This window comes from Pteronotus mesoamericanus, unplaced genomic scaffold (genome assembly GCF_021234165.1).
Source record: "Pteronotus mesoamericanus isolate MK-2021 breed Mesoamerican mustached bat unplaced genomic scaffold, CSHL_Meso_final contig_90, whole genome shotgun sequence".
Classification (NCBI taxonomy): Eukaryota; Metazoa; Chordata; class Mammalia; order Chiroptera; family Mormoopidae; genus Pteronotus; species Pteronotus mesoamericanus.
The window spans coordinates 18,389,204-18,406,443 of NW_026555277.1; the positions used below are offsets into that span (position 1 = coordinate 18,389,204).

A 17,240-nucleotide genomic window follows, 5' to 3' on the forward strand; every position below is an offset into this window, starting at 1 on the left:
CTGGGGCACGGGAGGAAGGTGTGGACCCCGGGGCAGTTCAGCCCTCTTAACCTGGTACCATGGTCCTTGGAATGTATTCCTTCTGGAAGTCCCGATGAGCTTTGCACATTCCCCCAGGACACTAATACTGCATTTGCATCTTATTTTTATATAAAAAGTGAGGAAACGTGAAACACTTATACCAAATGAAGGTACAAGGCACCTGAGAAATTCTACAAATGAACAATTGCAGTCTTCCTCTGGGTATAAAACATTTCTAGGAGATCACAAGCCACACTTGCTGTTTTGTTTTTTCTTTTCCTCTCATTGGAAAAATCATTCATTCATTTAAGATGCCCATATTTGCAGCCACTCTTCAGAATTAACAATGTGGTGGGTAAAGCTCAGCCTCTGAATGGATGGCGATCCAGGACGAGCTGCCTTCAGGCTGCCAATTCTGTGGGGCATGCGCGTGCAGGCTCTCTGGCCAGGGAGGCACCGTGTGGTACATCTCCTCTGTTATCTGCTTGTTCAAATGCCACGTCACTGAATTTAACCATTCCACGAGTATTTCAAATATTAGGCAGTGCTCTTTTTAGGGCCCCATCCATCCTCTTTCCCTGATGTTCCCCGCCCCCCCCCCCCCAAACTCCTGTCCCTTCCCTCTAATTAGCAGTCAGGTGTTACAACCTCAGGAAAAAAACAAAACAAAACAACATTACAAAAACCTAATCTGTACCAATGAGAAGTCTTGACGGGGAGAAGGCCTTAAGGAAGGATGATGAGAGACGTCCTCCTCCCTGGGCTGTGCTGAACTTGGTGTCCAGCTACACGGCGGCAGTCATGGGGTTCTTCTGCCGGGGATCCTGGGTTCGGTAGGGGTACTGGTCTGGGCTGCCCCCTCGGGGCCCTGGTCTGCCCATTTCCTGATAGCCTGGCACCCTGTGGTGCTGAGGGGGCGAGGGCGGAACATCTTGTCGGAAGGGTCCTTTGTGCTGGGGGGCTGGCGGGGGTGGGTAGTACTGGGGATACCGGAGATCTGTGACCCTCAGATCCGGAGGGCGCGGATAGCTCCCTTTGGGAGGATGCACAGGGTGAGCTCCAGGGTAGTATGGAAGCTCCCTCTCCTTGTAGAGCCCTCGAGGCATTGCTGTCAGATAGTCTACAGGATCGGCTGGTCCTCCCCTGGAAAGAGAAGAACAGACACATATCAATAGCTACTAAGCTGGCAGCGCAGCTGAGACCCCATTTCTGTCTCCCATCAAGCCAAGCGACAATCAAGAACAGCTTGAATGGAAGCTTTGTAGATGCCTGTGTACCAGTCCTCCAAATGTCACTACCCGGACATTACAGAACTTTTCCCCGGTATTTAGGAAAACAGGTGTGGCCATCAGTGTGGCCAATGGGATGTGAGCAGAAGTGACACATGTCCTTAAAAAGAGAGGGAACCTTCTTCTTCCCTTCTCTCCTTCCTGTTGGCCAATGGAGTGGACACTTTAGACCACAGGGAAAGAGCCACAAGCTGAGGAAGGCAGAGCAGCAGAAGGCAACAGCCTGGGTCCTTGACGCCATGGAGCCACCCCATCAGCCAGGATAGCTTACGCTCAGACTGGTCCATGAGAGAAAAATATACTTCTGTCTTGTTCATACCCGCTTGTGCTGGCCTTTATTACCGTGGCCAAACTAGTTTCCTCAACAAGGCAGAGTCTGGCCCTCTTAAGGCCGTGATCACTCCACCCGTTCCCTTGGCCGCCTCTCTGAAGACAGCCCGGCACACAAAGGTGGGAATGTCCAGGTTACACAGAGGCATCAGGTTCCCATGGACTGCACTCCCTTCTCTCCCAGCTCTGTGGGTGCTCTTCACTTGGGCCACAGTCTTCGTCTGACTCTTTTTGTCTTCTGTCACATCCCTGTATGGATGAGTGTGCCCTTCCCTTCTTACAGGTCCTAGAAAAAGTCCTAACCCTGGGCTGGGAGTTACCTAGAACTTCGATAATACAGCAATTCCCCCGCAAAGTCAAGAGGCACCCCCCAGGCCAGGAGCAGAGTGGGAAAAGCCAAACCAGCTGTACGTTACACAGTGGAACCAGTAGGCACACAGAAAGGTCTAGGGCAAGAATAAACACTAACAGGAAGCGACCCTGTCTGGATCTTTCTGCTAAGACAACAAGCATCTTCTGATCCGCTTGCCATAACAGAAGCAATACGTCTCTAAACGATGTACAGATGACTGCATCTTATCTAGCCTGGGGTTAAACAGATGAGTTCTATTTCCAGCTCTTAAAATCCCATAAACCTTCTGTGCACATATACATCTCCCCCCCTCCAGATCCTTCCCACTTTTTACTCCTCCCCTCCTTTTATTATTTTCTTAAAGGAAAACAGCAATGATCGTAATTAGTGAAAAGCTTTCCACTGTCAGAATACGCGCGGGTAGGACACTTGAAAGAAATGACGGGGCTGGAAGGACAGAGCGTCTGTGGTTAATCAAACAGCATCAGCAAGGGTCAAAATCACCCTGTAATCTGCAGAGTTTGATGTTAAAACAGCTCTGGAAGTTCCCTCAATCAGTGAAGGGCCTTGACAAGCTCCAAGCTCCAAGCCCCAAGCATGTGGAAAGCAGCATGTGAGCACATTTATAAAGATGAACAATAGAATTCTCTCTCTACTTCTTTATGTCTTAATTTGGCTATGTATAATAATGAAAGATAGGTCCTCAACTTGGGGTAATTTAGTCGGTGAGAGTTTTCAGATAAAAAAATTAAATTGTTTACATACAAGTTATCATAGCTTCAACTGCTATTATTCAGTGCAGTGTGCTTTGCTCTATTTTAAATTGCCCATGACAAATCGAGCACAAATGCACGATCTGTCACTCCAGCCAGGGGAAATTAAGGATCAGGATTTCATCTTCCCTTTCCCTTCGAATTTTATTTTTGATTTAGGAAACTTCCAGCATTCATTATATCTTCTACCGTAAAATATTTGAAGCCCCCGGCCACCCCCGCACTCAATTCTGTTTCCTTTGGTTCATGTTAGAGATTTCCGAAATGCTTAAGAAGAAAAAAAATCCTTAACCTGTGCTTTCTCTCAAAATCTACTGGAGATATTTCTCTGCATGAAGTGAAACATGTGGTTTTTCTGTACTCATTTTAAGCCCTTGGGATAAATCACTGACATTTGCAACACACAAACATTATCTGCTTTCAAATGAACACACAGCCCATGCTCCCTCCGGACCCTCTTAGCCTGGATGTTTCCTGTTTAAAATGGAAAGAGAGAAAGGAGGAATTCCAGGCCTTGCACTTTTAGGGTCCTGTTCTCTCCCTGGAGGTTTCTCTCTTTTAAAACAGAACATTATAAAAGACAGGCACGCCTTTTTTTTTTTTTTTTTTTTTTTTTTAGAGAAAACCCAGATCAAGTGGTGACGGGGCAGAAGCCACCCTGAGAGCCACCATGATGGTGCACATGGGGAGAGTCACCATCTCTTCTCCCACACCTTGCCCCTGCGACTCCTCCACCTCTCAGGGCGAGGGCTGGGAGGGTTCCCCCGGGCACATGGGGCAGGACTCAGGAGAGCCCTGCGGTCCACGCCGCTTCCCCCGAGGGGAGATTCCGTGTCTGGGAGCTTGCTTACATGTGGCAGAAACCAAGTAAGGTAGCTGTTCTTTGTCAAGCAATGGAATCATGGAAATTGTCTCACTCTGTAGAACTCATCAAAACAGTTATCGTTTTTAATTTTTTGGAGAGAAGAAAAACAATGAGCTGGCCTATAAAAACACTGTTTAAGGTTCAAAGAGTGCTAGAAGAATTTTTCTTTCTTTGATTGGGGAGGAGGAGTTACTGTTGTGTATAACTTTGCTCAAAATTAAGCATTTTCTACAGAGTTTTCCCAGAGCATCTAAGTGCTTCTGAATATGGTATATATACACACACGCACACAAAGAAAGATTTTTAAATGGAAAAAAAAATAAGCCCTCCTCTTTAACTACAGGACTTGATAGGAAAAAGGAAGAAAGAAGGAGCTGAAATTTTAGCTTAGTTAATCTTGAGTTTCCCTATTCAAGGTTTCTTTATTTGGGTGGAATTTCCTATTGGTAGGAAAACCAATCTATTCTGGGGCCCAAGAAATGCTTATCACAGTGACCAGTACTCTGTGTTTTGAGCCAACCCTGAGAAATCCAGGCAGCTTCCTCTGGAGATTCTGATGCAAACAGGATCCAAACAGAAAGTGTATCAGAACTTCAAGACCCCTCATTTCTCATGTGATCTCATGATTTTCATTTGTATGTGTTATTGTTTTTCTTAAAAACAATTTCCCATTGAAAATCTTGCCCAGAAACTATATTTACTTAAGGAAAGAGAAACAAGCCTATATTTGCTTTCTTTATAATATAACTCTTTGAGAAAGCTGTCATAAAAATATTTATATTTTAAAATTTCACTTATCTTTTCATGTTTTCCACTCTTTATTTTTTTTAAATTTTACTTTTGATGAGGCTCATTTTGAGGCCAAAAAGATTCAGATTTTTCTTGGAAAACTCACAAGAACTCTCTCAGGCACACAGTTTCCAATCTCATAGATGCATGAAATAATGAATGTTAACCTTTAGGTCTAAACATGAGAAAGCCACGTGACACTGACATGGGAAGAAACAATAAGGATCACTTTCTTTGTATGAGGTTTTCCTCTTTTTGCAATTTCGGTGTCACCATTTTTCATTAAACAAAAAACGGAGCTGAAAATCAGCGGCTAAGCAGGTCAGAGAGGCAGCCCCTAGGCACCAACGGGCTTCATTCTAGGGGAGGATGGAAGGCATGTGCCTACATTTGCTAAGGCAACCCCATATGGGGAAAGGGCTCAGTACTGGGTGAACTGAGCCACTGAAAACCCTTTTAGCTAGGAATGAGGTGGCTATACTTCCTATACTCACTGGAATAGATGAAGGGGCATGAGCAATTTTGAATCGTCCCAACTGCATTTCCCTGCCTCTCCCCTCCGCTCAATTGCACGGAAAATCCCTCTGTTCTGCACACACTACAGCCAGTCATTCTCCCCTCATCTGTTTTTCGCCCTGCCTTGTGGCTAGTTTACCTACTGCACTGGAGCACAAGCATCTTGAAGGAAGGAACTGAGCCTCATATATTTAGTGATCTCCCTCAGAGCTTAGCACAGAGCTTTGACCCTCACAGGTGTCCCATAAATGTATGTTGAATTTATTTAAGGGAGTTTCACGTAAAGAGAAAGCCCACAAACAGACCCAATAACCAGAGGGTCAGATGTGGGGGCTGGAAGTTGGTAGGCAGTTAGAGGAATAAAAGGAGAAAGTGGACTTTCACTGAGATCCAGAGACCACAGTGGAGATCCTGAAGTAAGGCTACTCTCTAATTTTTAAAAAAGTAGGCATGGAGAGAGGAGTATGGGCTAAAAAAAGGGTTGGATTGAGTCCAACACTGGCTGACCATAAGCACTACTAGGGCACAGATTATTACATGAGGTCCATCCAGAAAAAGTCCAGCTGTTGTTAACACAATGAGAATGGTTTACATGACATCGATGTAACCTGGCAGCCAAGGAGAGTGGACTGGAATGTGCACACATGAACAATGGTGACTTCACTGTACTAGTCAGTGGGGGTGGTAGAGGCTATTGAGTGAACATGTGTACTGTGTAGTCATTGCATTCAAAAAGACTGAATGAATAGAGCAATGAATTTGCATCAGATTTTGTGTTAGCTTGACTATTCCTCCATGGAAATGATTTGGATGATTTAGAAAGCCTCGCAGGTATGGACAACTGGTGATTGGCAGCTTTATCACAGCAACACACCTGTTCATGTATCACAACGCGTGCAGAGCTGTTTGGTTAAACATCAAATCACTCAGGTGACTCAGACCCCCTGGAGCCTTGGTGCCCTGAGACCTCTGGCTTTTCCTAAAACTAAAATCACCTTTGAAAGGGAAGAGATTTCAGACTGTCAATGAGGTTCAGGAAAATATGACAGGGCAGCTGATAGCAATTGGGAGAACTGTGTGAGGTCCCAAGGGGTCTACACTGAAGGGGACTGAGGTGTCATTGTCCTATGTACAATGTTTCTTATATCTTGTATCTTCTTCAAGAAATGTCTATTTCTCATATTACATGGCTGGATACCTTCTGGACAGATCTTGTTTATGTCTTGTTTGCCAAGAACAAAAGTATTCTGTCTTATATCTGTTGTCTGGCATCGTACATGAAATATAGTAGGTGCTTAATACAGCCTGGACTCGAATTTAATTGCCTTGACTTACAAGTGAGGTTAACATGACTAACTGGTGCAGGTGAAGTGTACTTATTCAAGAATCATTTAAGGATTGTTTTTATTATAGTCCAGCAAAGAAATTTTCTTTGTTTCTGTCATAACACAACAATCGAGGGGCATTTTAATGTATACATTTAAAAATAAAGTACACATAGTCTCAAACAAAAGGTCTTAGGGAGACAATGTCAAAGGTGAAAACCAGGTACAATCACCACAGTTTCAAGTACCTGAGCTTGAAGATTGACAAACACCAATCAGAGGCAGAGATGTGATGTCCAGTTCCCTCCTGTCACAGAGCTTCCCGACCCTGGCTCCGCAAGAACACACATGATGGATGACTTTCACACAAGCCACACATGCACAAGAGAGGCAGCGGCTCAGGTTATACAAAGTTCTCCGCGTCCTGCTGTAACTGAATGCCTATCCCCTGCACTTCAAAAAAAAAACAATCCAAACCCCACAGGGAGATTCAAGCGAGTGAGGGCAACATCCTCAAGGGAGAAAACATGAATCCGCTATAACTTATTAAAAGAAATGCTGTTCAACCTTTTGTTCTTCAAGAATCAGTGACAAATCTTTGCAATACACAGCTGATCATGACTCACCTATGTGTATCAAGTCTGGGTTTAACAACCTCGGCTTCATCTGTGCAATGATCTCCCTTTAGGAGGAAGGATGGGCAAAGTGGAATAATGGGAAAAACAACTCAGTTTGAGCCAGAGTTTAGCAGGTGTAAAACTAAGATATGCAGCAAGTGTGAAAGCTATAAGAAAACGCTTCTCCCCGTAAAGAAAATTATTTGAGCAGGACCATTTTTAAGGAATATCTCCCACCATATTCCTTAGTCAAAGGACAGAACCTTGTTCCTCTTAGTTTCTGTAAAGTACTATGCATGCTAATAGCTGTCAAAACAAAGACAATTTCTCAACTTCCAAGGTAGCCTTTATGGGTTTCCTTTTGTGGTAATAATTGACTGTGACCAAATTTGGGGCTGAAATAAAAGGAAGTAACATGATATAAAACTGCTGGTGCCTTGTTCTCGTTGGCAGAAACTCAACACCCGGCAAAGCCACACTGCTCTCACGTACGCCACATCTAGATTACTTAGTGGGGAGCTGAGCCTGGTGCCTTCTTCTCTGATTCTTCAACAAATATGGCAAAGCTAAAGAATGATCAGCACAAATGAATATACTTGTAGGTGCTTGAGTCCCCCAGGCTATGTGTGGCCAGAGATGCTTTCAGTCTGTGTTTGGAAATTCCTCCAGGGTCACACTTCCAGCGGCCAGGCCTTCCCTCTTCATCCGGGCACAGATGTGATTGGCCAGGGTTAGCAGAGCCTTCTGCACTGTACACTACCTAGCTGCGATTTCGGCAAATTTTACAGAATCGTAAAAACAATGATCATTTGATGGCCTATCTCACAGAGATGATTTCGGAAAGCAATCCCACCTTCATCGCTCACAGTTCCCTTGGTGTTACGAGCACTGGACTCTCCTTCTTTGCTAAGAACTGGAGTGGGAAGACATTTATCGGCAAATGCCTTTGGTCCTTGTTAACACCAAGGAAATGTTTGCAAAGAAAATGGAAGAGGAATGAGAATGACTCAGTGCTCAGAAGGCATTTTTGAGACAGTTTAAGAATTTTGATCGCCCACATTTAATCCCTTCTTTCATGTTTTGCAACAATGACCACCAACAAGAATTCAACCGGTAACAAACTTCATGTGCAAGGAGGATGGGATCCTAGATAACCTGGTAGCAGACGTTATCTGGAAAATGGCCCTTAAGATAAATGTTTCATTCTATCAGACAGTGGGAGGTATTCCCTAAAAATGGTCCTGATAAAGTAATTTTCTTTATGAGGGAGAGTGAGATTTTTTAAGTGGGTGCTGAGGACAACTTAAAAGGGTAACATGAGAGCATAGATGCAGAAGAAACCTTAGAAAGCCAGGACTGCTGTGAGCGGCCACAAAAAAGAATACAACCCATTGAGTGATACCTGCATTTAATTACTCCATGGTCTTTAAAATCCTAGAAGATATTTTATTTAAAGAGAATGGTAACCAAGGGAACAAATCATCATAACTTGTTAGGCCACTAAAGTTCTCTTTCTCTCTCAACAGGAGTCCTAGAATTTTAATATCTAAACACTGAAGATTTTATCGAGTTGTCATGCAAGAGACAACAGTTCAAGTTTAAGGTCAGACTTGGAGGGCCAGGAGATTCAAGAGAGTAGGGTCCTGAATTCTGAAGATGGTTTTGCCCGCCTCTTAGGAGAAGCGCCACACAGTTTTCTGCTCCAGGTCACTGCCTAGAGTTGGGAAGTTCTAGGAGAAAAACACACTGTTCCTGAGGGCTGCTTTTGCTGATCAATTTAGATTATATTTATTTCTAGAGTAATGCGTATAATTTTTGGATGTTTCTATGTCTTATCCAAAGGATTTCAGATACCACATAGCTGCCATATCTTTACCTCCCCTCATTCCTCTCCCATTAATTTGTAACTCTTGGGCAATAGGAGGATTTTGATGTAAACTACCAATGGCATTAGATCATCAGAATCCCTCTTCACTAAAGGCAAGGACCAGAGTCAATAAGTCTTAAATATGTTCACCTGTGTGTGTGTGTGAGCATGCGGGAGAGAGAGGAAGGGCTTTCATACCATGATTTCATTAAGACCCGGTAAAACCTGCCACGGCAATTCTCTTACTCTGAAATTCAGAGACAGAACTGTAAGTGTCGGAAAGAGTGCTACTACTCTACTTGATGAGCTCAGGAACAAACTTTGAAAGCTGAATTTAGAATTGCAGATTCAAAGCCTGCCAAGCACAGCGGCTCTTTCCCAAGTGCCTGCAGCGGCCCAGGTTCCAGCCTAAGCATTTTTCTCCACATTAACACACTTGTTTCTCACAGCGGCACTGCAAGGTATTATCATCATCCCTAGTTTGCAGATGGGAAAAAGACAGAAAGATTAAGCAATTTGATCAAGGTCACACAGGAACTAGCAGGGCTCAGATTCAAGCCCAGGCAGACTGATCGGGAGGTCACATGCATGACCACGAAGCTAGACCATGTAGCCTCTGACCTTTCTTGCTTGTCACCTGCATGCAAGTAAGGGGAGGATTAGGGAGTGTGATTTTTATTCAGTAGAAGTTGGAGCAGGAGAATGGCCATGGGGATGGCTCTACATGGAGGTTCCTTACAGGTGCAAAATGAAACAATTACTTCTCCCCAGGTCTTCTGTTCCTCTAGGGGTCCCTTTGGAGAAAGATATAATCTACAGCCAGCCATTCCAGAATTCTAGACTCCCTCTCCATCCCCACTACAGCCAGACACTGGGTTCTAGAAAATGCTCTCTTAAATATTCTTGGCTGTCCATCCTCATGGCCGTGTTCTTACTTTACTCAAATCCCCTTTCAACTGCGCCAGTAGTACATATCAGGGCTAGTAGACAGGCAGGCGGAGCTGGGGGCCAGTTTCACCGGAGAGCAATTCAATAACCCAGAGCCAGGCGCACACAGATCTGAAGGACAGTTGAAGTCTGTAACCGTTAAGCCAGTTGTCACTGAATCTGAAGCAATTCTGAGCACATTACACTTACTCTCAAATGAAAACACGGCACAACTTGTAAAGACGGGGAAGTTCAGTTTTCTTTTGCGGACTGTGTGATCATTTACATTTTTTTTTTTTTATATGTGATACTCTCGGATTTAAATCCTGACATCTGTTAGGTTTTTTGCTTGTGTTCAAGTACAAGATCTGCCAAAAACTTTTTTTTTTTTAACACCAGGTAATCTTTTCTCCCAAATTTATATAATGTATCTCATAAACTTCTGCGCTTACTTTCTGCCTGAAGAAATGAGCATGCTAGTATGAGTATTTCATTGATAAGGTAGTTGAAAGACCAGTGGACCAGGGACCAATGTAAAAATGAGTGCTAGGTTCACTTTTGTGTAGGAAGGGTTTTGACATCAGCACCTCTAAATACTGACTTGATTTCCTATGCAAAGAACTTTCCTCATCCGTCCCTCAGTAGTGGGATGGGCTTCTTGGTCCCAACCTCAATTGGAGGGGACACACTGAAGGAGGTGTAGTCTGGCACCAGTTAGTTTGGATTTTGATCATTGATTCAGCCACCATCACGCTTGGGTGTGTTTTGGAGATTCCTGTTCTAACAATCTTCCTGATATCCAGTAGCAAAGCAATGAATCCATTCTCCAATTTTCACCACACAATAAATAAATGAAAGCACTTGGGCCTCTTCGTACTACTCTGATGTGGAAGTGAAGCACCTCATGATAATGTTCACCGAAGTACGGAGGGTAATTCCTGACTTCATCTCCTGTCTTCGCTAAGCAGGTTCCAAAGCCCTGGGCCGGCCCTGGTGCTATCAGGAATCCCTCTCGCCACTTGGCAGAGCGCTTTGGAGCTAGCATCAGCGTTGCAGATTCCATAGAATAGCTCATTCTATTCCTCTTCCATTTTTGCAGGTGAAATGGGTTTATAACACAAAAGTTACTGAACTATATTGTAAGAATGATTTTCAACAGATGATGAAAGTTATTAAGAGCGTCTTAGGTGCTGATGACTAGCACTGAGCTCCCCTGTCCTGCCTGGGCCTCTTCATCCTGTGGCTGATCATTACGTGGCTGGGAAAATCTGGTTATTAACATCATTACAAACCTTTTACTTTCATATCTCCTTTTATTGAAATTAGAGCATTCTTTGTCCTTTCTCTTTCTGGTGTAATAGAGCCTGTCAGCCCAGCTTCTTCGGGTTCCATCCCTGCCTTTGATGCTGGTAAAATTGAGCAGCCAGCAAATCAAGGCTTATCATAGCTCAAACTGATTGGGGCAATGAAATTGCTCTCATCATCACTTCTTCCTCTTCTTTCTGTCTCCAGTGTTCTTGTACAGTTACTGTCCTGAGCTTTCCACAACCCCCTCCTACGCCCCTACCTCCACTCCCTTTAGCGAGCTAATGTGTGGGTCCAGTGCCATTGATAAGTGCTTTTAGAAAAGACAGAGCAAGACAAGCCTTTATTGTGAGTGAGCTCCTTCACATGTTATTTCATCCTACATTTGTTCTCTAATTCCCTGATTTATTGATTTATTTCTTGAACAATTCAGAGAAAACTGAACATCCACCCTCGCTTCTCTTTCTTTGAGGGCTGCCTTGCTCTCAGGCCTATTTCGTGTTGGCATGTGTACCAATAATGAGACGACCTCCCCATTTTCTCACATGCATTCTATTATCAGCACGGCAGCAATCTTGATTCTTAAAAGCAGTCACGAAGCTGAAGCTTTAATAACTTAAATAAAAGCTTATCATAGAGAAGCAAATATTTACAAGTAGGAGGCATCTAATTTAAAGAAATTAATTAAAAGCAACTGCTGAAGCGATTTAAAACTAAGGAGCCATTACCAAATAAAACAGTATTTACCGTTTGCCCCATAGCAACTTGTTTTGGGATGTCAGGGGAGAGGTGATTCTAGGCTCTCCCTCGGGATCCCAAGGTGCTCTCAGGGTTTTCAGTTCTGAGGGGTCTGAGGGTGCACCTCTGCGTAGTGAGGAGAGCGTGGGACTCAGGGACACTAGGTTGGGCTTGAACTGAGCAAGGCACTTTGTGAAAATACGATTCGGGTGACTTCTTTTTCTGAGCCTCAATGACCTCATCTGTAAAATGGGGATATTACTCCTGCCTTTCCTCCTGCCCTGGCGGGGTGGTGGTGGGAACTGACAGAGAAAGAGCAAATAATCAAACAAGGAGACCAATCATACAAAAGTCCTCAACACTTGTTGAATTTGAAGTCACAATCATTTTTAAAAGAAATAAAACTGAATCTTTTGTATGGAGTTTAAGGTGATTGTGCAAAGACCTAGAATGAGCAAGTGAACACATTGGTTAACAAACCCAAAACGTAGGACTGAGAGCTACAGACCCTGCGCGTCTCACTCCACATTAACACGTGTCAGCGTAGGAAACCCTCTAACAGGGGTTGCAACTTGTTCCCCCCAACACACACACACACACACACACACACACACACTCACTGTATACATAGGCTTCAATGGTATTTAGAACTTTTTTCAGCTGGTTGCTGACATTTAAACATTGAGGGCTTTCACATAAAAATTCAGCTTTCCTGTTTTTCTTTGAGTGCAGGCCTTCCCTTCCTTTAAGGCGGTAAGCAGCTGGAGCCGCCCCTCCTGCCTGCTTCTCTCCTTGACAGTTCCCACCTGCCCCAGAGCTATTCAGGTTTGCAGGCCCTGCCCTGTGGGAATAAATTCCACCTTCTAGGTTTCTGCCTCATCGCACTCAGTTTACATCCTCCACTTCTAGGTGAATATTATCCAAACTGCCCTCTGTGAAGAGGGAAAGCGCCCTGGGAAGTAGACTACAATTTCTATCACCATACCTGGCCCACCTTTAAATCTTTCAAAATCAAGTCTCCATCAATAGCTCTATGCTAGAGAGAGCTGCAGAGTGGAGAAGGGACCCCGTCCCAGGGGGTTGCAGACAAGGCATTTCACTTTCTCAGGCCTTATCTTCAACTGTGTAAAATGAATAGGTGGCCCCAACGAGTCACCGGGGGTTACGATTTCATGACCCTTCCAGGAAACCACACAGGCTCCAGTCCAAATTGACCTCAGGTCACATGGCTGCATTTCAGCCTGACCTCTGCAAGGCTGACCTGGCTGGACTTCTTTACTTATCTGTGCCTTGGTTTCTCCATCTGTAAAGTAATATGTGCTTTTCTTCTCATAAGAGAGAATGCAATGATACGGGTGAAAGTGTATTGGAGGAAAATTGGGGCGAAAAGAATCTAAGATCTTGTATTACTCCTGTGGCTCAAAGGTTGCAATTATGAAGGGAAGCTTGCCTTGCCTAATGGGATCTCTGGATCAGACCTTGCACTCCCCACTGAAAGGCATTATGCAGATATTTTCCTGGCCAACAAGGTGATATTGTGCAAGTTTAACCCAGCCTTGGGCAGAGTAATGCCAGACCTCAGTTCCAGAGTAGGTGCCGCCCGCTTCAGAAAAACTGAGTTCTAATTTGTCTGCCTGCCCCATGCATTTTATGAGGAATGTATGTAGTTGACTGTTATCAGGTGGTTAAGCAATTTGATGAGGTGTGAACTAGCCCTTTAATTGTTTTATTTACAACATACTTATCCTCCCCCCACCAATATCCCATTGGGGAACTCTCGGCTTAGTTGATTAAGTGAGGTTTAGTGAACTACAATTTGTTAAAACCAGAAGCTGAAAAATACTCGTTGGAGTTTTAGCAATCTTACAGTCATTTGTAAGTGTGCAACACACTCAGCTGAGGTTTCAAAGAGTATCAACAACAATAAAAATGGATTGAATCATTAATTACCATTATCTCCACCACTTCAAAAAATAACAACAGGGAGAATCAAGCTGGAAAAAATAACTACATTTAAATTCACTTGTTCTTCCTTTAGTACTGTTTCTAGTAGGGAGAAATGGCTTCAGGGAACATTTCATTTACCAGAGATAGGTGATCAGAATTGCTTTTAGAGGCCAAATGTTTCTTTAAAAAAATAATCCTCTTATCTTTCCTCTGTACTGTAGTTCTAAGTCTGGGTGGATGAAACTCATAATGTTAACCTAGCCTAGAAGGCTATCTTACTTCTTGGTGGCAGTGCTGAATGAACCCCCAAATACCAAGCATCCATGAAAGGGTATGCACCCCAATGTCTCTCCTGAGGATCTTACCACCTACCTGAGGAGATGAAGGCAGAGACAAAAGACACCGACCAAAGACACGACGGGGCTCTTACGCTCCGTGCTAAGTGCCGTGGGATTCTTGCTGTAGGAAAGGGCTCTGAGGAGGGGGAGCCTGAGGGAAATCTTGAAGGGAGAGCTAGCTACAGGCAAGCAGCGAGACAGGGACGGCGGGAGAGGAGGACCCTGTACCTGAGGCAGTTGAAAGACTGCAGGATATTGTGTGAAAAAGCTCCGAGGCCAGGAAAGTGTTCTTAATGCCAAAACTTACTTGTCCCACATACCATTCCTTCCTGATCCCTTATTTCTGCATTAGATGCCCCACATACAAACTTAATAGAATAAAGGCCAGTAATGTTTGAAAATTAAGTCATGATTGGTTTAAATTTATATGGTATAGTTTTATAAGATCATGGAAAATCTTTAATATAATACAGACTTTATACTTGTGTAGGGAAAAGTTCTGCCTCTGTGGAATTGCTAACCACTGTATCTAATTACCTCTTTCCTTACGTGTCCCCCAATAAATGATGAGCTTTGTAACGTATGGACTATGACTGAGTTCACAGTTGACTTCTCTGTGCCTGGCACAGGGCAGGCACTTGAAATAATACTTAATAAATGAATGCTATCTGGAGAGTTTTGGTGGAAAAAGGAGTCCTCTTCTCTTTAAACTGAGTGGGACTTACACTTGCCGACTGAGAAAAAAAAAATCTAATTTGAGTTCCAGCCATGTACCTTTCTCTCCCATCAGTTGGCATCTTTCTTGTTGCCTAGTGACCAAGCTCCCATCTTGGAGACCAGCTCCAGTAAACGAATCTCCATTGTGATGGCTGGTTGGCTCAGCTGCACTATGGTAAACAAGAGCCCTAGGCTTGGGGTCAAAACTTCTGGGTTCAAGTTCTGGCTTTGCCACTCATTTTGAGAGTTAAATTTTCATGTCCATTTTCTTCACTCAAAAGTGGAGATCATACCAACCTCACAGGGTTGTTGGGAGAAGATCAAATTTAGAGATGTATGGAAAAACATTGTGTAACTGACAAAGCCCCACTCATTCATAAGATCATGTTAGCATTTCCCTTCCACCTTCTCCAGGCCTGAGGTTCTGCCCTACCCACTAAAATCCTTCCAGAAAATGAAATCCGTGACCTGAATCTTCGTGTCCAAAACTGGGTGCCTTCATTCACTGTTGGCTTTTCCTAATGCCAATAGAACCTCTTTGTCTTTAGTCTTTTATAAGATTCCCTCTCAGGCTGTGTTCCTCTCTGCGTGTTGGGATCTTGGGTTTTTGTTCAAACTGGCCTTGACACCAGATATCCTATAATCTCCTTCTGTTGGGGCTTCTCCTGATCCCTTTTCCTACCTCCTGGTGTGTCTGTGTTTAGGTCTCAGCCACCTTTCAGCTGATCAGTATTGACCATCAACACAGACCCTACTAGATACATTAAGAAGTGAAATGAAACAGCAGGAGAGTTAGGCACAAATAATTCTTAGTTTCCATTTAATGGACCTGTGACTTTGGAAAGCTGCTATTCTCTGTAACATAGTCTCAGTTTCCTCATCTGTAAAATTGGGATAGTAATGGTTACCTGTCTCACTGAATAGTTAGAAGGGTTATATTAGAATATCTGTAGAGCACTTAGCCTATGCCTGGGCATGGTAAGTGATTGATAAAGACTGGCTATTGTTATCGTTAATATTTTTCTTCCTGCTCCAACCTTTTATTGCTTATTCCTGATTCCACAATGTCTTACATGTTATTCTCAGTCTCACAAATATTCAAATGAGTCCAGAGGCCTTTTTCTTCTCTAAAAATCTGCTTCCTCCAGATGGAAATGAGGTAAGTTATCACCACTTTCCCAACATTTAAGACTATGTTCATCAAAACAAAAACAAAACCAAAACCCTGTACCAAATAACACTAAAATGTATACCCTCTTTTTTGTGCAATTTCAATTACATTCTTTAGGACTAACTGCTATTTATCGGTGTGTCCACACTGATGCCACCTCCTGGGGAATTGCTGGAGGGCCATTCGCATTCTCAGAAAAAGACAAACACAACCACATGTGTAGTTAGACAGGGAGCTGCAGACGTGTACATACAACTCCAAAGGAAGTTGGGGAGCAGCCAAAAGACCATGAAGCATGATCTCAAAAAAGACATATTATCACCCATCTCTAGTCTTTTTCTTTTACATAGAACAGTCTGGATGAATCAAACCCTGGGCTGTGTTTGGTTAAGGAAGCATTCCTGAAGCCTGTGGGTCAGGTGACTGCCATTCCCAGAAACAGAACAGTTTTGGTGCGTTCATCCAACGGATCATTTTTTAGGGGTTTGGCGCTCATTCTGCTTTTTATGTGTGTGACAAGAACTTCGCTTTTTTTCCTCATCCTTGATTCTATTTTTCTCCTTCCTGCCTTGTCATCAGAGTTGGGACGGGGAAAGTTGCTCTTTTTTCCTGCTCAGCACCTGCCCCATCTTATCCTGGTGGTAGTATTGTATTCTCCGGGGAATCACCCCACGCCCACTCTCAGTTCACGTCTTTCTGGGGAAATGGCTCCACCCATGACTCCAGAGATGGCATGTGACCCGTACCTGGTCATCAGGGTATTCCACCTCCTGGACACAGTGGTTATTTATGGTTCAGTACATAAGCCAATCACAGCAACCTGAGACAATTCCAGGACTTGTGCTGGACATGTTGACATGAGTGGCTAGAAAGATAGGAACTAAGCCTGGTGCCTTGGGCACCCATCTCAACCCCAGGTGGGAGAGTTTGCCTGAGAATGAAGCCCACAGAGAAGTAAGCAGAGCCAAGAGAGGGGAAGAAGGAAGCCAGCTCGGCATCCTCTGAGTTCCTATGTAGCTGAAGCTGAAGATAATAAGTTCACCCTTGGACTATTTTTCAGGTATATTTGCCAGGAGATTTTTGTTGTGTAGTGGATAGAGTGAAGTGTCTGAAGTGTCTAAGACCCAATATGCTTACCTACTGTTTGTGTGTGGAAAGCGTAGTTGATGGTATAAATACAAGTTCTATAGGATGGCATTCTTAGAAGGGGCAGTTGGCCATTCACTTCATGAACCACCCGGGGAGAGAAAAGCTCCACCATCGCTCATGTTACCTCAGCTTGGCACAGTCTCCAACCTCTTCAGGGTGGAGGAGGTAAAAAGCAAACGGCCTAGCATAATTCCCTCTTTAAGC

At 43.8% G+C, this 17,240-nt stretch overlaps 1 protein-coding gene across 1 annotated transcript in view; it reads right to left on the reverse strand.

Moving 5' to 3' along the window:
- Positions 1-763: 763 nt before the first annotated feature.
- Positions 764-17,240, reverse strand: part of PARD3B (par-3 family cell polarity regulator beta) — a 943,196-nt gene continuing 926,719 nt past the window's right edge. Inside the window, exon 23 of the mRNA XM_054585774.1 lies at positions 764-1,164. Within this exon, the coding sequence (XP_054441749.1) occupies positions 807-1,164 (358 nt within the window). The 3' untranslated portion in view covers positions 764-806. The remainder of the gene's footprint in view (positions 1,165-17,240) is intronic.